This window comes from Prorops nasuta, unplaced genomic scaffold, assembly GCF_024137725.1.
Source record: "Prorops nasuta isolate Cenicafe-Biocafe unplaced genomic scaffold, Cenicafe_Pnas_1.2 PNAS00017, whole genome shotgun sequence".
Lineage (NCBI taxonomy): Eukaryota > Metazoa > Arthropoda > Insecta > Hymenoptera > Bethylidae > Prorops > Prorops nasuta.
In genome coordinates, this window is record NW_027116814.1 from 2192505 (window position 1) to 2215076 (window position 22572).

At 31.8% G+C, this 22572-nt stretch overlaps 2 protein-coding genes across 2 annotated transcripts; one reads left to right on the forward strand and one right to left on the reverse strand.

Annotated features, from left to right (window-relative positions):
- Positions 1–5448: 5448 nt before the first annotated feature.
- LOC136779707 (DIS3-like exonuclease 2) lies at positions 5449–10000 on the forward strand. The gene is made up of 8 exons (XM_066737445.1): positions 5449–5806; positions 5974–7142; positions 7253–7514; positions 7664–8190; positions 8258–8552; positions 8680–8870; positions 8944–9226; positions 9339–10000. The coding sequence occupies exons 1-8, from the start codon at positions 5678–5680 to the stop codon at positions 9426–9428; spliced, it is 2946 nt and encodes a 981-aa protein (XP_066593542.1). The 5' UTR covers positions 5449–5677; the 3' UTR covers positions 9429–10000.
- Positions 10001–11739: 1739 nt separating this feature from the next.
- On the reverse strand, positions 11740–16960 carry LOC136779706 (E3 ubiquitin-protein ligase MARCHF6). The gene is made up of 7 exons (XM_066737444.1): positions 16788–16960; positions 15925–16369; positions 15517–15841; positions 14344–15449; positions 13558–14214; positions 12995–13448; positions 11740–12921 (listed from the first exon to the last, which is right to left on the reverse strand). The coding sequence occupies exons 2-7, from the start codon at positions 16309–16311 to the stop codon at positions 12167–12169; spliced, it is 3684 nt and encodes a 1227-aa protein (XP_066593541.1). The 5' UTR covers positions 16312–16369; positions 16788–16960; the 3' UTR covers positions 11740–12166.
- Positions 16961–22572: the final 5612 nt, after the last annotated feature.

The window sequence follows — 22572 nt, forward strand, 5'->3', positions numbered from 1 at the left end:
TAATAAATATTGGTGAATAAATGTACTGCTGTGAATACATTTTATAGATGTTTAGAGAAAAGAATATTTTAAGTTGATAGCTATTCATTTGAAGATATATAGAGCATATACTTTATTCATTTTTGTTTATAATTTGAAACATAATTTCATCATTATTTGTGTTTAAATATTTTCTTTTCAACAATATTAGTTTCTCTATAACATCATCATAATTATTATTGTTATTGACTTCTATTATTTTAATTGAATCACTTTTATGAATAGTATTAGCATGTCTTATTTGAATAGTTTGTAATTGTTTAATCATATTTTCTTTCTCTTTAATTTTAAGCTGCTGCACTTCTTGTAAACTGTTAAATAGATTTATAATTTCATCGTATTTCTTCTGTTCTTTTATGTTGTCGATTTTGCTATAAATCTTTATGATCTCCTCATCCCTAATACCATTTTTCTTCTCTCGTGGTTTATAGTAATTGTTTCTTAACAAGTTAATAGTTATTTTGTTTTCTTTTATTAAACATTTTATTGCACCTGTAATGTATAAAATAAATCTTGTCTCATAATCATTAATAATATAGGATGAAAAATGTAATGAAGGGCTTATATATTATCAATATATTGCAAAATTTTAATCAGTTACATTAATAAATAAATCTACTTATCAAGCTACTAAATCTGCTCAGTGGTTATTGAATATATTATATATATTAATTTGAGATATATCTGTACTTAAAAAGGAGGAGAGAGCAGGGGTTTTTCCAAGCGTTCTATTTAAAGTTCTATGATAACTTTCACAATAATTATTTGTACGATCCTCTAATTTGTATACTGAAAAATTTAAATCTTTCAACCAAAAGTTTTCAATGTATTTCATGTAATCATTAAAAAGTTCTCCATATGTTTTTTGTATATTTTCTTTTAGTATATAAAAGGTGGACTTTATAATGTCTTCTGGTAATAACGCTAAATGCATCAATTGTTTAATTACAATAAACCTTTCAGGAGCCGTTTCTTTATTTATATTTCTAGTAATCAATTTTAGAGTTTGTGCTCTTTTTATTAAGGCCTGAAAAATAGAAACATAACTATATATATAACATGGATAATGTAAAATGGCATATGATGTGAATTCAAATTATTCAATGAAATTAGTAACGAAACATTTTATATTAATATATATATATAAATACTTGAGTATAATGAAAGTAACAATGTGTTATTTTGGTTTCAGTAAATACAATTTTTATTGCATTCTCCAATGACTTCTCAAAGTCTACCATGGCCAAACGAGGTTTAAAGTTTGGAAATGATTCTTTTATAAAATTAAAGACAGTAATATAGCTAAGTGTAGTACGGCTGGTCATCAAAACCCAGAAGCATGGAACAGCCTGTATTAAATTTTATGTGTGATTCAGTATTATATATATATATTATACATTAATAGGAAAGTGTATATTAATGGTTGTCGTGAAAGTTTTAATTAAAAAAAAAAGGAACTTACTATGGAATAAACAGTATTACTAAGTTTTACCATTAATGTTAACAACTGTTTATTTTTATCTTTAAAATTAGGGACACTCTTAAATGTAGCGTCTACATATATTTGCTCTACGTTTAGATTATTAATAATATCTTCTTCATAAAATATTAAAACATTATTATAATTATTCATGCTTTCATTAGTACTTAATAATTTTATAGATAATTTACATTCTCCATTATCAAATTTATATTTTAAATGATCTATATTTTTTTCCAGAAACATTCCAAATTCTTTGATTGTATTTTCTTTTAAGCGAATATTACTGGTTTCCTGATATTGTTTCATTTGTCTCTGAATGGTGCGTCTGCATTCAGTAAAAGTTATTTGTGTAGCTATGTCTGGTTCACTTTTAACAGCACAGCAAAAGTAAAGTTTATTTTACATTTATTTTAATAAATTAGAGTAATAAAAGTAATTATATATTACATAAAGAAAAGGATAAAGAATGTATTTTAGAAGAACTATATAATGACTAACAAAATAATCCAACGTTGCCTACTGATCATACTTGAAAATTATGGGGAAGAAAACACTCCATATTTATTATTGACTATTGTATGTATACATATAATGTAATAACTATTTTAATACTATCTTGTTATATAATATAGTAGTATAATAATATAGTTTTAATAGATAACGTTGTACTTATTGATTCATTATTAATAGGTAAAATATAATTAGTTTGAAATATTCTATCACTACATTTAATGATTATATAACTTATAAACTCTTGTAGAACACAAATTCCTTAATGTTAGAGTATATATATATATTATACATAGGTATATTAGCTAATCCTGACAAATATACAACAATAAATTTCTGTCACAGTCATTCATTTTTTATTCAATATATGTATACTCACAATAGATAATATATTATTACTAAAATATTAACCATCAATATTATTTGCTTCTGATAATTTCAATAATATATATAAGTATTACTTTATAGAATTGAGTAATACATGCACATAGCGAATGGTTTAAAATATAAAGTATATAAAACTCACTTTGATATTGCTGTATTAAAAATTTGTTTTGGTTGTGCACCTGGCACTTTGCTTAGTTCTTTAGTTTTTTCAAATAGTTTTGATTTAAAATTTTTTCTTTCATCGGATAGGTGATTGTGCATTATTCCTGAATTGTAAAAGGTATTATCTTTAAAAATACCATGGGCTTTACAATTACTTTTCTTATTAATACAGTATAACAATCTAAACATATATGATAATGCACATAACTTAATTAAACGAATATTTTACGGAAAACCAGATTTTTTTATTAGGAAATATTAGCTTACATTTTATCATCACTTCTCTTCTTCACGCAATATCTAAAATTTTCAAACACCCAACTTTTCTTCTCACTTCTCAATTTTGACATTTTGTAAATATTACTATTTTGGGCATGCAAGAAAAATGTTCTTTCTGTATAGAAGATTTCTCTGACTGCAACTTCTAAACTAAAAAGGGATTATCCAAAGTAAACAACAGGTTGTCCAATTGCATATAAACAAAAAAATTCTGGTGTATTCAAATGATGACCATTAAAAATTAGAAAAATAGCCTTCGTTTTATTTGAATTAGAATAATGTAATATGACTTTTGATCGGAAGTTGCAAAAATATTTATATACGTATAACGAAAAATATATTAATTTTTAGAATGAATAATCAGTCAAAAACTGTTGAATAATTTTGCAGAAAATTATAAATCGGCACTGAGAGTTTGTTCGAAGCAATTTTCGAAAATAAAATCAAAAGAAAACTCTACATTTGCATTCACTTGTTATTATTTTAATTTTTTAAACCGGGTTTACATGTATTTTTATTTCGGTGTAAAGTTTGGAATTAAATGTCCTTTTTCTAGGTAAAAATTTAGGCACATAAAATATTTAATTTTTGAACTTCCATCTTATAGAGGGCAAATTATACATTTAAGTATATTTATATAATATCTTGTATATGTCGCGTAGAGTTTTGCAGATAGAATAAGTTAAAAAACAGATTAATAATAATTTTAATAATAACATGATTTAAAACAGAATATAAACTTCATTAAAAAGATGAAATTACAATCATTGTGAATATTTGAATTATTAGAAAAAGAGTAGATGCGCAGCCAAAAATAATAAAACTGAGATTAAATGTTGTAATAAAGAATTGTAATATTTTGAAAGACTAATTTCGAATGTATATACATATTAATTTCTATACAATGCTATATATATATATAAATATTTAATAATTAAAAATCATTAATAAATAATCCTATAATTAAGGTATGGTAACATATTATAACGAAACATACAGAAGCACCTTAATTATTTGAATTTTAAAATTATATACCATAGAAAAAAATATATCACTATATTCTATTAACAATATAGCATTGTTTAAACAATCTGACTTTCACCTTGTATATACAGATATTATATAGTATGAAAGTTATGTACTCCTTGACCATTTAGAAACACTAATTTTACTATGTCCAATCACAAAGCTGCTTAAATCATGAAAAACACTTAACATAAACAGTAGATTTTAAGCTGTTATAAGTCCGGATTTTACTGCTTTTGGTTATGATATTCAACTACTTTTATATATAAGAACGCATTCACATCTACATCTTCGTTCAGCTTCTTTATAGATCGCTTAGTTTTATTGTTGAAAAAGATGTTCGGTAATAATACAGCCTTCAACATTTGAAGCCTTTCATATCTATAAAAAGGAATAAAATTAATATTAATTTTATTCTATATTAATACTTTAAAAATTAATGCACTTAGCAAATCCTGTTAAAATACAAAATCTCTAATTTTAATACATTGTGTGCAATGCTCAATGTCTTACAATATAATCCATTTAGACTTGACAATTACTGGTAACATTTATGGCAGTTAACGTGTTAAAATATAAAAATTTTTAGTTACGAGAATCCAATTGTTACAGCAGCCCTATAGCACAATGGTACAGGAAACAATCTGAAAAGCTCCTATGGATATCCTTCATTTTATTACTGGTATCCCCAAAAATTTCTTAGGATGATTTCTGCACAATAATGTTGTCTAGGGATGTCTGTGAGATAGTATTATTGTTTTAAGAAGTACTATAATTGTTTTCATTTTAAATTCTTACTATTTTATTCTTATAATAAGAATGAAGGTATTATATAAACCAGAGAGAAGCATATCTATCCTTGCTATAGGTCGATCCCTTTCTCTCCACCTGAAAATGAAAATAAAATTGTTCACAAAGAAATTGATTTAATTTTTCCTTTCTAAGAAGAGCAGGATAAAAGATTAAACTGATTTGTTACTTATCTGATAAAGTTATAATAGTTTGGCGCTTTTTATATTGCAGCTAGAATCTACAAAGTATCTAAGGCTTATTTTTATATAAAGTGAAAATGAGATTGTATATTCGGTACCCTTTCTCACAGTGAAAATGAATTATAATTGTATATTTATTTATTCTCAAAGTATTATGTACACTTTTACATATTTTAACTAAATCACTTGTACAATCATTCTTACGATTCAATTCCGTGCCTTTTTTCTCTAACTAGTGCAATAATAACTGGGAGTGAGAAACACACACATATGTGTTTGTGTCAATTCAATTAATTGCAAGAGTCCTAATTGCGGCTAAAACTAACCTTCCATTTAACTGTCATATTGGTCAAAACTTTTTCCGCAATAAATTTTGGGATATAGGGGTATTAGGGTGAATTTGAGTGCAGCCAACAGTGTGTCATAAAAGTCCCTCACTATAGGTGGGAAAATGTCGCCGACTCCTCAAGTTCTGTTTATGAATCCCGGCCATAGAAACTGCTTTTTTGTCTTCAAATTCTGAGGTTTCTAGCCCTGCATTTTTCCACTTTATACCGGCCCGGGATTAGCCCTGGTTGGGCCATCCATAACATAACCGTCGCCAATCGCCATAACCAGTTTATAGCTACCATAACCTGTTGTACATACATTTTGTTCATATAAGCGCAAAAATGTTCGAAAGTTATATATATTTATAAATACATGTGCTCTCTCTCTAATATAAATTGTGAAATCAAATATAACGATAAATTTTTAACAAAATATCACCTTTTTGCACAAAACCTTTTGAAATTTCAACATGTCAGAGATAATAGCCAAAAGTATTATATTCGAAGAGGATGATTTCACATTGGTTTCTAAGAACAAAAAAAAAGTTTTAAAAGCTATTAAAATGGAAAAAAAGAAGCAAAAAATTAAGTTAGACAAGGTAAACTATAACAGATATATTAAAATTAAACAAAATAAAATCAATACAAAGACTGCTTTATTTATTTTTCAAGATTATTTAGTGAGGAAATAATTTTTGTAAATTTAAGCATTTTCTGAAAAAGTAGAGAGACTTTTCTCTATCTTTTATATGTATATATATTTTAGGTATCAAGTATCCAGGAGTTGGGAAAAAATGGAAATAATGTAGCAGCAGAGACAATTGAGAATAAGATGACAAATAATATTTTGGATAAGAAATTTAAAAAATGTAACAAGTATCATATAAAAGACAATATTAATAACCCTGTGGTAGAGCAAAAGGAGCTAAATTTAGTAATTAATTCTGAAGTGGAATGTGATAAAAAAACTAAGGCTCCATCTGAGGATAATTTTGAATGTGAAAAAGAAAATAATGTTCAAAAAAGGATTAAAAAAGAAAAAATAAAAGAATCTAATGCATGGTATAAAGAGCCTAAGTCAAAATTATTGTTAGTTAATTCAGAGTCTTCTTACATTAAGAAGCATGAGACTAAAGAGAGTAAACAGAATTTGATAATCATTTCGAAAGTCGAATATAAAAAGAAACGAAAAGGTCTCTCTGTAAAAGCATTTAAATTTGAAAAAGATCATTGTTTTTTTAATAAACGTAAAAAGGAGATAATAAAAAAATCATATGGAGCCATGTATAAAGGACATAAAGGAGAGTTATGGATAGAAAAACCTCAGATTAGAAAAGGAAGAGGAAATATGAAAATTAATACTACAGTACAGCCTAAAAATATAAATCAAAGCCTTTCTGCTGGATTTTTAGTAGGTCACAATTATAAAAGTATTCCAGAACAAAGCAAAAAGAAAAAAGTGAAAGTTTCTTACAAGGAGTCATCTACAATGCATAAGGAAATATCTGTAAAAAATCGCCGCAGAATTACTTTGATTGAAGGAGTCGTTAAGATCCATTCACATAGTAAAGGATTTGGATATTATGTCTCAGTAGAGAATAAAGATGATATCTTCATTAAGTGCATTAATGGACCTAGACCCTTAAACGGAGACATAGTTATTGTCCAAGTACATAATGGAGGTTCAAATAAAAGACCAAAGGGTTCTATTATATCTATAAAAGAGGAAGTACACTGTAGAAAAGCAATTGGCTTCCTAACTAAGGCTGATGGTAAAGTAATTTTTAAACCAAGAGACCCATTGTTACCAAAATTTGAAATTGATCCTCTGAGCTTAGAAAATATACGTATGGACAAAGAAAAATTAGGTACTGCTTCTGATGTTCTATTTCTTGCACGCATGACTTCTTGGGAACATGGAGAATTTGCTAATGGGTAAGAAAAATGTTTATTTGAGAGAGAATCATTTATGATTTATCATGATTAAAAACATTATTCTATGAAGTAATAAATATACAATAGAGTATTTTATAATAATATTATAGAGAAGTTGAGAGATTAGTGGGAAAATCTACAGATTTAAAAGCAGAAAAAGATGCCATCCTAATGGAGAATGATTTACATGTAGCTCCATATAAAAAGAAATTTTTAAAAGGATTGCCAAATAGTAATTACACATTTAAACCTATAGACTTACTTAATCGTGAAGAGTGGAGAAAGAAATGCATTTTTACAATTGATCCATCAACTGCAGTGGATTTGGACGATGCTGTATCATGTTACCCATTACGTAATGGAAATTTTGAAGTAATTTATTTTCTTTACTTAAATATTTTTATTTTCAAAATTTCTTATTCCAACTATAATACACAGTACTATGCACTTTAATTTATAGAACCCCTTAATATCCACAGGAATAGTTTATTGTGTTATTATTTAAGGATTATTGTTTTTAGATAGGCGTTCACATATCTGATGTAACCCATTTTCTACAGTCGGGTACACGAATAGATTCTGAAATAGCGAAACGCGCTGTGACTTATTATATGGTAGATAAAGCTTATCATATGCTTCCAGAAGAATTATGCAAATTGTGCTCTCTCTTGCCTGGTAAAGACAAAGTAGCATTTTCTATAATATGGGAGATGACACCTGATGCTGAAATTGTGAGTCATCGGTTTGCAAAAACTATAATAAACTCCTGCTGCCAAATGTCCTATGAAGAAGCTCAAGAAATACTTGAGATGCCGGAAGTTGAATGGTTAAAAATTCAAAAGTTAGATGTAAAAACAAAGTCAAAAAAATTTTATGTATTACTATTGTATCGATCAGTTAAGAATCTTTTCCATTTATCACAAATATTGCGTAAGAAACGATTTGATAAAGGAGCATTAAAATTTGATCAGCTAAAAATGCAAATTACTCTTGATGAATTAGGATTGCCAGTTTCATTAAATGTTGAAGGAAGAAAGGACAGCAATAAGTATGTAATTTTTTGTATAGTACAAAATTTAGAATGATCTTAATGTTATGTTATACTTATATTTCAGCCTCATTGAAGAGTTTATGTTACTGGCTAATACAACAGTTGCTACTCATTTATATAATTTATATCCTGAAACTGCTCTATTGCGATGTCATGAGAAACCAATTAGAAAAGTTCTTGGTAAAACCAAAAATAATTTAGAACAGTTTGGAATAAATATAAACATAGATACAGCTGCCAGTTTAAACTCTAGTATAGATTCTTATGAAACACATTCATATTTTGCCAATGAAAAATTCAATGAACTTACACAGTATAGAATGATGGTTATAAACAATTTGTTTTTAAAGTCAATGAAGGTAAGAAAATAATCATTCTTAAAATTTTCATTAATAAATAGTAAATTAAAATAAAGTGAAAACTATTCAGTAACTGTTACATGTTTTTTCACTTAATTTAATGTAGAAAATATTTTAATGCTTACAGCGAGCAAAGTACACATGCTCTTCAGTTAAAAAATCAAAAAATTTACACCATTATGCATTAAATGTTGACTTTTATACACATTTTACGTCACCCATGCGAAGATACGCAGACGTTGCCGTGCACAGATTACTTTACGCGTCAATTTTGAATCGTCCATTACCAAAAGGCTGGAATTCTGCAATGTGTTCAGCGTAATTTACTTTATACTTTTAACAAATACACAAATCATTTAGAATAAAAAAAATATCTATTATTCTGTTTTAGGATAGCAAACAATTGTAATGTAAAAAAATATGCTGCAAGAATTGCTCAAGAGAAAAGCATTGAATTATACTTTGCATATCTTATTCATTTAAACGAATCTATTATTGCTGCTGCAATAGTAGCTGACATAAACGAACACTGTATGGATGTCCTTCTTGTTCAAAGTGGTATAAAGCTAAACATACAATTTCAACATTATGAGAATAACGCTATCATTCATTGTGATAAAGAATATTCGATACCTACCATAACTATTGAATGGAAAGATTCAGCTATTACACAAGTATGTGAATTGTAGCGCTACCAGTAAAAATATAAAAATTGCGAAAAACACATATGTAACACATTTTTAGTGTTATAAATTAACTTATAATAATTTAAATTTATTGTTTTAGGCATTTACACTCTTTAGTATATTAAATGTGAAGGTCCAAAAGTGCTCTAATTCTATGGAATTACAGGGGACACTTATATCACCAACATAAGTAAACTTAGTGCGTATTCCGAGTTACACATAGGCTCTAATAAAGCGTTTAAATTCTGTTTAATAAATGTAACATAATCCACACATTCTACGCGTCCTGTACGTAACCTGAAATATACACCTTTAGATTTTTGTACATGTAATCACTGGTTTTATTTACGATATACAGAGTGGACGCTCACTTATGTTCTGCATTTTGAGAGGTAATTATGTTTAAAAGCATCGGTAAGTAGTTAAACTGGCGTTTGGCTAATAGAAAGACCCAAACTGAGCAACTCTTTCTCTTTAATACTCTTTCAATTCAAGAAATAAAGTCATTCATAAGCATACTGCTTGATATTTTTCATTTAGTAATAATTGGGCGCCCACTTGCTGTATAATTTAATAAGGTCAGTAATATCAATTTAGCGATCACAATCAGAGCAGCATTATGTGTATTTTCATATTTGTTTATACAATCTTTTATGAGGAACTAGAATATATAGGTATTGTGATGCATATAATACTTTTGTACAGCATGAACGAATAAATATTTTTTGTACTATTTGGCGTAAAATTCTATCAATTACCACATAGTGAATCATCTATTTACAATTTTAAACAATAAACTCAGATAATGATTTTCTTAAATATATTTTTTCAATAAAAACTATTTTATTAAATAGATTAATCCGTATTCAAAGGAATTTCAAAAAGGTTAATACTAGAAAATTAGAAATACAAAATAAAAAAATCAAATTATAAAATTTATAACATTTTATTTAATATATTTTCACTTTTGATTGAGCAGGAAAACAATTTAAATCAATGGGCAAGTAGTAGTACATTGTTAACTAAAGAAGGAAGTGTTTATTTAATTGCCAACAAAGCGCGAAGTTTGAATGCACAAGGCGCAGTTGATAACCGAGTCAGCAACCTCGCCTTGTGCACCCAATCTTTGGTCTTCGATGGTGATGGACTTCTTCCCATGGTTAACATACTATTTTTTATTTTTCATAAAAAGTGAGAAGTACAGCTTTTCATGCATGTTTTGGCAGGATGAAGGTGATTTACTCTCCCTTATTTAATTGTTTCCCTTTTCATTGGATTACTTTTCCCTCCGCTGGACTCCCCCCGGGCTATCAATATAACGTCATTTTCATCCCTCGAAATACGCATGAAAATCTGTACGGTCAGTGCCCATCTTACGGGTCACGGGTTAGAAGAAAACATTAATACCTTTCCCTTTAAATACTCGGTACATTTTAAGAATAATATTATAGTGTTTAGGAAGTCAATGAGAAATAGTATTTGACAGGATCAATGATCAGCATTATTGATAAATTTAATATTTTTAATTGTCTCTCATTATCCAACTGTTGTGATCGTAGTTTCATATACTTAAAATATTCCACTTTAAATTAAAACGTGACATTTTCAGCAATTTAAAAACAAAATAAGTAACAAATAATATTATTGGTAACAAAAAATTCAATTAGTCTGTCGACATTATAATTAATGTAATTCATCTCGCTACGGCCAATCTTCGAAAATTAATATCTAAAAAAATTATATAGACCGTTGGTAATTTTGAAAATACATATACATATATAGCATGGCATCTGCATAACTTTCTCGATTCGTAAGAATATGAACCTTGACTTATTTAATCCATTCTATTGATAAGCGATACGTTCTATTTATATTATTTAATAGTCTTATTAACTTTTTCGGTGTCGCTTATTATGAATAAATTACAATAAAACTAACGATTAATGTAAGACATTAGTTGCATAGTGGAGAAACTTTAAAGAATGTACACGAAGTTAAACCTAAGTAACCTGTCAACCTAAATAGACAATTACGTATATCAATAACTGTAGCTGTGTGTATGTTCATATTGTACCAGCAATTATTATTAATATTTTATTTTAAACTTCTGTTAAGGGGATGCATTGTGCGTAGAAAAAGTACTTCCAAATTATCTTCTACAATTTTATAAATTTGAATATTTTCATAGGGACCAAATTGGCTCGTATTGATCTGTTTAATTGATGTAAAGGCTTATTTTTTGGATTAAAAAAAACGGATATTAATAATAATAATTTATTTCCCATAAATAATTTCGAGAAAGGGAGCCTTTATGATGCTGCGCCAATCTTCAACGAGTAATTTAAGACCAAAGAGAAACAAATATTCCCATAAATGTAGGAGATTTTTTGAAAATACTATAATAGCGCAACAAAGAAATTTGCAAATTTGTCCTTGTTACGGTATTATAGTATTTCCAAAAAATCATCTATATTTATGGGAATATTTGTTTCTTTCTGGTCCCAAATTACTCGTTGAAGATTGGCGCAGCATCGTAAAGGCTCCCTTTCTCGAAATTATTGATGGGAAATAAATTATTATTATGAATATCCGATTTTTTTTAATCCAAAAATTAAGCCTTTACGTCAATTAAGTAGATCAATATGAGCCAATTTGGTCCCTAAGAAAATATTCAAATTTCTAAAATTGTAGAAGATAATTTGGAAGTACTTTTTCTACGCGCAATGCATCCCCTTAAATCTCGGTAATTTTTATGGTTTCCTGTATTCTTGATTGAACGCAGTTTTTTTACTAATACCACTCGTATGATCTTCTCGATTTTCATTAAAATTAATTAATACCACTTTAATTTGGTAAATTTATTTTATTATTCACGTTAGACTGATATTTGCTTCACATTGTGTATCAGCATCCATCTATTTTCTAATATTAACTGGATCTTTGAGATTGTTGTTGCTGCTGCTGCTGTTGTGATTTATTTCGATGTTCGTAGTTCACTAGTCTCTGGCCCACCAAGTACTTATCGTTTTTAATGTGCTCATATAGCTTCTTAAATTGGCGAATCTGGAAACAAATCACTACACCAATCAAATTTACGAGCAATAAGAATGGGTAAAGCCGCCTGGCAATTAAAATTTGAGTTTGAAGATTTGTCACGATAAGTGGTACAATTCCGTAGGCAATGGCATAAGGAATAGCCAATGCTAGCCCGAAACAGCAGATAACAGGAGCCGCTAATTCGGTAACGACGAATTTCAAATCCATTTCCCGAATACCGTCATTATAGGCTCTTTCAATCGCTACACGAATTCTCCATTCTGGCCCCATCATCGTTACAGCAATTGCTATCTTTGTATATAGAACACCTAAGGCCCAATCTTGCCAAATAAAAAGGATAGGATTCTGCTCTAGAGGTACCCGTAGTGGTACTACAACAACCAATTCAAGAAGAAGGCCGAACAGAAGAGGTATAACACCAACTAATAAAAGACATGCGATAGAAGCTTTCACGCCTAGGAGTGCCCAATGCTTGACTCTATCTAATATTGCTTGGCGACCTCGTGGTAACCAAGAGAAGGCTAATGCTAAACCTCGTGCAGCAGCCCAGCAAACGTAAGTACCACACGCTACGGTATAAACTTCGTGTACTCGGACTGACAGTGTTGCCGCTGCTTCGTTTCCATCTAAAAATAAAGTAAATTTAATAAATGATGTTGATGTAAATGTAAATATCAAAGATATTAACAATATTCTTACCGAAACCAGTTAAAGTAGGGGGTAAAACGGGAGGTGACGGAGCTGGTGCACCGACCATCCAAAGAGCCATAACTCGCCGACCCAACCAAACTGGAAGGGTCATAGCAATAAAACTAGCAATAACGAGTGAGACACACACGCAGCATAAGAGCCCGATAAGTCTTGCAGGAAACCATAATGGCCTCACATATGGTTGAAAACCTGGCGGCCCTTCTCTGTGCAATAAGGCTTGATGGGCAGCACCTAAGTCTGGATGTTGTGGCTCTTCGATAACCGCGGGACCTGGTTCATCCGCTTGGTCTCGCAACAAATACGATTGTAGATCCAATAACCACGCTACAACGCGACACCATCCTCGGACTAGAGCCTTCAGCCAAGTACGCGTATGGGATTGTTCTAATAATGCTGGAAGGATAACTTGCAACAGTAATAGCTCCAGTGACAGCTCGCTCACCTAAATTATAAAACGGAAAAGCCCATAAGAACAATCGATGATTATTGCACTATTATATAAAAGGAATTAGTGTGCACTATATTTTTTTTTAAATAACTATTTTAAATACCTGCGCTTCGCTCGGAACGGTAACCGTGTAAGGCAAGAATCCCGGCCAGGCCCATCGCAGCAACTTCACAGGGAGCCAAAGCATTAATAGAATGACAGTTCCAAAAATGATCACTGATGCGACTAGTCTTCTGACGTGTGTCAAAATAGGAAGATGTATCATCTCTTGAATAGGGGAGAAATCGGGATCGTTCAAGTTTCTTAAGAACCAAAGAACGCCTGGTCGTAGTACCTCGCGCAATAGAAGAATGAATGAGGCAAAATAATAGATGTAGACCATCCCTACGAGCCAGTGTATAAACATAGATGTTCCTGGTGCAAGTCTGAAGGACGATTCTCTATCTCTTAAAGTGGCATCAAACATGGCCAGTGAACAAATATCCAACCACCATCCGCAAATCAATGGAAGCACGCCAATTTCGACAACTGATAGTAAAGACACCTTCACTATTACGTAGCACAATCCTAAAACACGTTGCGATCGCTGGAATCCCAGAAGAGCCGCCAAAGTATGAAGTATTACTAAGCACACCCCAATAACTGAGTATCCGCACAATGTGGTCACTAAACCTTCAAAGTGAGAGGCTGCTGCGTGTTCCTGTAGTCCCATGCCAGCGATTGCAAAGTGACCTATGTGATAAGGGCAAAACGCGAACACCTAAAAACCGTAACATTAGTATTATGTATTTATATATATATATATATATATATATATACTTTGTGTTCAAGTATCATTTTCGAACTATTAAATTACAAAATTAATGAATATTTGTTAAAAACAATTTACCATTATGAATAAGGTATTTAAGGAAACCACCCAGAAAACGTGTTCAAGAAAAACTAGAGATCCGTCGAGACCAAGTAGACGTTCCCACGTGAGCTCTTCCTGCGGCCTATCCCATTCCATTGGATTCCAATTCACTTCTTCTGCCTCCCCTTGACCAGGATTCTGAATCGGTCCTCGCCAACCATCGTCAGGAGCTGCATTCGGTAACTCAGCAGGAACAGCTTCTTGTCTTTCTACGACTGGTGGTTCTAGATTTCTATCTGCCTCAGGTTCTGGAATTCCTCGGTTTTGTGGCTGTTCTCTTAATTCCAAAAGAAAAGGAACGACTCCAGGCTGGCCTCTCCAGTCTTCTCTTACTGCTATGTTAGCCTGGTCCTCTCTGATAGGTTGTTCACTTCTATCCTGATCTCTGCTAAAGGAGCCAGAGTCTAACAACGCCTGACTCTCCGAATGACTCGTTTCATGAAAGGTTTCTGTTAATGCATTTTGCTGCTCAGCATCTGAGACATTTTCTCTCTGAACTTGAGATTCCTGATTTCTTTCAAATTCGAACTCTGAAATTTGTCCCGGAAAAGATTCCGTTTGACCCAAGTGGTTCATGGATCCTTCGGACGATCCAGGTTCATTTTTTTTCTCTCTATCTTCTAATATATACATTATTTTTTCCATGGAAAGATCAAATGACGTAAGAACATTTTCCTGTGGATTTATCTCCGTCCGTCCCAATCCGTCTGACGTTCCGGGCTCTGAACTACAGCTTCCCGATAATTTGGCTTGCTTAACGGTAAGATATGAAAGAGCTTGAGTCTCCTGCTCATCCCTTCCTGCGCGACTCGATTGAGGCTCATCTTTCAATAGCTTTTCTCTCTCTGCTACATTAAATTGTTTGCGTTTTTCAATTAAGTTTTGCGTTAAATTAAAACGCGCATCCTGGTCTACTGCTTCCAGATTTTGAGATGTAGATGGTCGTAAATCTGAATTCAGCTGATTATTAAAAATACCTATAGTAGGCTCTTCTGCAGAAACAGAGTTTTCTTGATGGCTTTCCATATCCCTTTGAGGTGATTCTACGGGTCTTTGAATATTATTCTCTTGACCCTGTGCTTCTAAAAATAACATTTTTGTTACATGAATATATGTATATATTAATTTATATGCTATAACATGACTTACCTTCAACTTGATCAAGCCAACGAATGATGGCTGCTTCTCGAACAAAACGAGGAATATTGTTATTATCGTGTCCCTCTTGTGCAGGTACAGCTTGTGGTTGTTCTGGTGCAAGTGGACGTTGCTCTGCTTGTGGTGGATTATCCACAGGAGGTATTTGAACATTCTCTCTTTCTAACCAATCAGGACCACCAGCATGCAATATCTGTTCCCTTAACCAAACCAAGCCAATAAATGCAAATAAAGTGCAGGTCACTACAAAACATCCATGGAAGACATCGGATGTAATATTTTCTGTTGACAATATTTCCATTGGTAGTGACATAATCTGAAATGCATCAAGCTACATTAGTATTTTATATAGTTATTCAAAATGATTAGTAATAAAAATAGTTAACTGTATTTACTTACTCTAACTAAATCAATTGGTCCACTAAACAAGGCTCTATATGTGCGGCAAGCAGTCAGTGGAACAAATCCAAGCCACGCAATAGCTACTAAAGTATAATGAAGCCAATATTTTACTGCTGTCACAATACAAGAAAATAAACCTCCCACCACATCTCTTAATGGTAAACGCCTTGGCATATCTGGGCTATAAATAGGTGTAAAAGAAAAACGATATCCACAAAGCTCACAGTATTCTTTTCTGGAATATCGCATCCATTCTACTAAACATTCTTGGTGGATCCACTTAATGCTTCCAGTACAAATACAGGGATGGAACAGAGGCCTATCAATCATGCCTTCAGACCTGCACACCCTGCAAATGTCAGCTCCCAACATGTCCTCCGTCATGTTTGGTTTAAGCAGATATTAATATTGCTAAAACCGTATTTCTAATATGCTCACATCACTGAAAACATAATTTATATTTATATTAGTTTAGAATGAAAATCAAATAATAATTAATAATCAACAACATCAAGAATAATATTATAATTAAAAATAGAAAATAAGTCTCTACAAAAATATTCATTGAACTCAAAATATATATATATATATATTACTCAATAAAATAAGAGAGCTTAATAAATACAGGTGAAAATTACATTACAGCTAACAGAACATTATTTTGCAAAGTTCAAAAAACGGTTGGGAATAGAGAAGCTATATGACTTATGCATTAATTTGAACAAATATACTATTAAAAAATGACACCCTTGTGTTAACCATATAAGATGACACGTAGTATCACTAAAATAGAAATTTTTTGAGGGTGAAAATTTATGACATACAATTTCTTTTTATACGTGATGTCGTGAAACACTTACGTCAATTCGTCTATGCTAGGTGAATTGTAACATTTGTAACTCCAATCCAGTCCAATCCAATGGACTCCCAAATAAATAGTGAAATATCTAAAGACGTCTAGTAATTACAGCCACACCACCAGCCACAGCTAGTTGAGCTAGTCGAGCTAGTCCGTTTACTCCGTTTGTTCCTTTTCGCTGCACTATCGAACTATAGTGCAATTAGTTGAAAAAAGACAAACATATGTTTTCTCTCCACTCTAACTTATTGCATTAGTGCAGCAAACAGCGAAAAAGAACAGACCTAAGCTGCGTTCGTTTATATGTACACTGCCAGTATGTACTGAAAACCTATATTTTAAGTGACATACATTGTAGAATTTTAGTACTCGCAGTTAACAAACGAACGCAGCCGTGATCCGATCCAGATCACGATCTAACCTAGCCGCAGGAATGCAACGTTGAAAAAAAAATTACTAGATGGATCAGAGGCTTCCGCGTAAGTTCGATCCGATCCGATTCAGGAGATTCAGAGGGTTGGTGATCAGTAGTGGGATTCTGTAACTCTTAGCGACAACTTTCGGTATCGTTAAGTCCATTTACCCACAGAAATCGCTAAGTGCGATTCTGGGCGCGTTCATGGAGACGCTATCAACGCTACTCTGCTCACACATTTCAATCATTTTTCTATGCGCAGTAGCGTTGGCAGTGCTAAAAGCTATTAACGATTCTAGGGCCATATGATTAACCTAATAATATTTTCCTACATTTAGTTTAATTTCATATAATACAAAGTATAAATATATCGAAAGAAGGTATACTTGTATTTGTATAACAAGGAGAGTACGTGAATTTGTAGCTATAAAGTTTATACAAGTTTATCATCTACATCCTTAAATCTCTTATAGCGCATGTGGTAAGGTCTCTGTTTTTGAAACCGGTGAGCCCAGGTTCGAGACCTCTTCGGCTCTTTTTTTTCCCTTTTTTTATAATATTATAATATTTATAGTAATCATTAATAACTTATTTGAATTGATAACGAAATAAAAATCAAATTTTTATAAGAATATTTAAAGTGTAAGCAGAGATGAAACGGGAGATTGCTCATGCGAGGTCCCGAGGCAATCCCTACCGGTAGGCGGCGCTGGTGTTGGCAAACGCGTGTCTCAGGTCCATCTAACCCCTAACGCCATCTATCGGAAGAGACCACGAAGCACGAGCGTTAAGCTTAGAATAGGGTAAAACATATATGCATTGTTGCCAGAAAGCGGAATAAAGAGAGAGCGGAGATATTTTCTCGGACCTCTCTGTCTTTCTCGCTGTTAGCTTCTAGCAGAAGAGTCGAGGCAAAATCTTTCCGTTTCGCTTTGCCGAAAATCTACCAATATTCGATGTCATTTATATTTGCAGGCCAATGCCTTTATACATGATTTTTTCAGCATATTTATTTATCAGCATTGACTTATTTAAATCAATAATAAATTAAGGAAATGCGTATTTGATATATAATAATTATTTTAACTATAATTTCATCGTTATATTTCGCTTATTTCCGTAAAATCTGAATTTCTTTAGTTTATTATTGATTATTGTAAGTCAATGGCCATTAAAAAAAATTTAATCTTAAAAAAAAAAAGAAAAGTACCGTTCAGGAATCGAACCCGGACCCACAAATCGCCACGCTATTACCTTACCGCCTAGACCACGAGGCTTCTTCAGTGCACCGTAAACAGATAGTCTTTTTAAGGGCTTGAAATCTTCTTTTAAACCATATAAATAAACGAGCAACCGACAGCTTTATTCATTATTATTCTGTCATAATGGTACACAAATTAAGGAATAATTATATTTTGAATAGTTTTCAAAAGCTTTTCCAATAGCCAAGAACGAAGATAAATAATCAACGCTCGCAGTTTCCGTTCTTGGTTATTGGAAAAGCTTTTGAAAATCTACATTATATAATTATTCTTTAATTTGTGTACCATTATGATAGAATAATAATGAATAAAGATGTCGGTTCTTCGTTTATTTATATGGTTCAATAGAAGATTTCAAGCCCTTAAAAAGACTATCTGTTTACGGTCCACTGAAGAAGCCTCGTGGTCTAGGCGGTAAGGTAATAGCGTGGCGATTTGTGGGTCCGGGTTCGATTCCTGAACGGTACTTTTCTTTTTTTCTTTAAGATTAAATTTTTTTTAATGGCCATTGACTTACAATAATCAATAATAAACTAAAGAAATTCAGATTTTACGGAAATAAGCGAAATATAACGATGAAACTATAGTTAAAATAATTATTATATATCAAATACGCATTTCCTTAATTTATTATTGATTTAAATAAGTCAATGCTGATAAATAAATATGCTGAAAAAATCATGTATAAAGGCATTGGCCTGCAAATATAAATGACATCGAATATTGGTAGATTTTCGGCAAAGCGAAACGGAAAGATTTTGCCTCGACTCTTCTGCTAGAAGCTAACAGCGAGAAAGACAGAGAGGTCCGAGAAAATATCTCCGCTCTCTCTTTATTCCGCTTTCTGGCAACAATGCATATATGTTTTACCCTATTCTAAGCTTAACGCTCGTGCTTCGTGGTCTCTTCCGATAGATGGCGTTAGGGGTTAGATGGACCTGAGACACGCGTTTGCCAACACCAGCGCCGCCTACCGGTAGGGATTGCCTCGGGACCTCGCATGAGCAATCTCCCGTTTCATCTCTGGTGTAAGACCAGAGATGAAACGGGAGATTGCTCATGGCATTGTCCTAAAATAATCCTTGCCGGTAGGCGGCGCTGATGTTTGTTAGAAGTCGAAAATTCCATAAAACCACTAACGTCATCTGTCGGACGCGAATGGAAAGCACTTTGTTAGGCACACACACCATTACTGTGGTGCGAATGCGTGTGCAACCTCCTTCGGTTACCATCGCTCAGCTTCGGACATCTTCGCTATACATCGAGTTCGAGAGAGAACGGCATAGTTTTATCGGATCTCTCTCTCCCTCTCGATCTAACTTTCGTTTAGCCGAAGAGCCGAGTAAAATTCCTTTTCGTCCTGCTTCAATCCTCCTCCATCTTTCAAACCTCAGATTCGAGTTCGATTCCATCCAATAAATTTTTTTTTTTTTTTTATTGTAGAATGTTTTTTTATTGCCATGAACATATTAGATTAAAAAATATGTAAAAATGGGGTTTTAATATTCCATAGTTACGCTCAAAATATTCTTATAAAAATTTAATTTTTATTTCGTTATCCATTCAAAAAGTTATTAATGATTACTATAAATATTCTAAAATTATAAAAAATGGAAAAAAAAGAGTCGAAGAGGTCTCGAACCTGGGCTCACCAGTTCCAAAAGCCGAGTACGCGTATTTGTAGCTATAAAGTTTATGCAAGTTTATCATATATATCCTTGAGTCTCCTATAGCTCATGTGGTAAGGTTTCGGCTTTTGGAACCGGTGAGCCCAGGTTCGAGACCTCTTCGACTCTTTTATTTTTCCATTTTTTATAATTTTAGAATATTTATAGTAATCATTAATAACTTTTTGAATGGATAACGAAATAAAAATTAAATTTTTATAAGAATATTTTGAGCGTAACTATGGAATATTAAAACCCCATTTTTACATATTTTTTAATCTAATATGTTCATGGCAATAAAAAAACATTCTACAATAAAAAAAAAAAAAAATTTATTTGATGGAATCGAACTCCAATCTGAGGTTTGAAAGATGGAGGAGGATTGAAGCAGGACGAAAAGGAATTTTACTCGGCTCTTCGGCTAAACGAAAGTTAGATCGAGAGGGAGAGAGAGATCCGATAAAACTATGCCGTTCTCTCTCGAACTCGATGTATAGCGAAGATGTCCGAAGCTGAGCGATGGTAACCGAAGGAGGTTGCACACGCATTTGCACCACAGTAATGGTGTGTGTGCCTAACAAAGTGCTTTCCATTCGCGTCCGACAGATGGCGTTAGTGGTTTTATGGAATTCTCGACGTTTACGATCATCAGCACCGCCTACCGGCAAGGATTATTTTAGGACCCTGCCAATAGCAATCTCCCGTTTCATCTCTGGTCATACTGATAATTCTGACAACAGTGGAAATAGAAAATACTAACAAGCGAGACCTGTTGTAAGTTAGCCCGAACATACATTATGGAAAAAAACACCTATAGAAATTGTTTGTTAGGTGTGTTTGTTGCAGCTATTAAATTCTGTGTTCAAGTGTAGCAAATTTAAAAATACGATGAAATAATCTAATTTATGTACAGAAACTGATAAAATTCAAATTTCACGTGTAAAACGACACCCTCCAAAATGTCAAAAATTAACTAAATTTCCATCAATATTGTGTAAATTCAGAGCCATATAGTCCATTTATCCTTCAAAATGTACATATGAAATACATATTGCATAGCTTATGTAAACATTAAGAAATAACCTATATAAATATCATAAATAAAATATCTTGTTCCCATTTCAACATATTTAAATTATTTGCATGTTCACGTTACCTCTTTATTAGCACTATTATTATTAGGATATTTAATATATGTAGGCATTAAAGAAACTATCGCATCAATTATTTCTTTAAATATTATATGTCCAGGAGCTAGTTGGGATGTTGAATCTGTCACCAGCAGCTAAAAATGTGACTGGTTTGCTTAAAATCCATACAGTAAATAATACTTTTTTTTTAATAAGGCGTAATTATTTGCTGCTCGTTTACTTATCTTATGTCCAATTGCATTAATTAAAACCTAATATTAATAAATATACATGTTTATAATTAAATAATAAATTATTTTTTGAAGAAGTTAATAATAAAATTATGCATATACAGGGTGATTCTCTAACGGCGGGACATAGGAGATTGGTGTTAGTTGATTATAGCACCCGGAATGATGAAATCCAAGAACCCTGATTGGTCAATATCGTATAGTGCCAACTTAAAATAGGCCATTACCAATAGTGTGATACAAAAAATGAGACCCATCCGCCATTTTGGTGTAAAAGCGTTTACACACTTTTCGTAAATAGAAGCAGAAGGAAATGAATGAGCTGTCAAAAGTAGTGATTCCGATTAATTTGTGATAAGTGTAACTATGGCAAATAAAATTGATGATTGTAATAAAAAGAGGAGATAGGGAAGAACTTGGTTTTCATAAAATTTGTTATTTAATGTATTAACCATGACTGACTCAATGAGAACTTAAATATGTTTTTCTTTGATGGAAATGGATAACATCTGATAGGTCATTGTGTCCACTTGTATAACAAGAACTTTGAGTTTGTTGTTACAAAAATACACTTGATTATTAAAGAAGATGGAAACGCTGTAATGTAAGGCTTTGATTGAACTCATTGAGTCAATCATGGTTAATACATTAAATAACAAATTTTATGAAAACCAATTTCTTCCCTATCTCCTCTTTTTATTACAATCATCACTTTTATTTGCCAAAGTTACACTTATCACAAATTAATCGGAATCACTACTTTTGACAGTTCATTCATTTCCTTCTGCTTCTATATACGAAAAGTGTGTAAACACTTTTACACCAAAATGGCGGATGGGTCTCATTTTTTGTATCAAACTATTGGTAATGGCCTATTTTAAGTTGGCACTATACGATATTGACCAATCAGGGTTCTTGGATTTCATCATTGCGGGTGCTATAGTCAACTAACACCAATCTCCTATGTCCCGCCGTTAGAGAATCACCCTGTATTTTTATTATACACTTTTCTCACTTCAAATGTACTTCTATCCATTCTGTACATTTGCTGAAATTGGTCA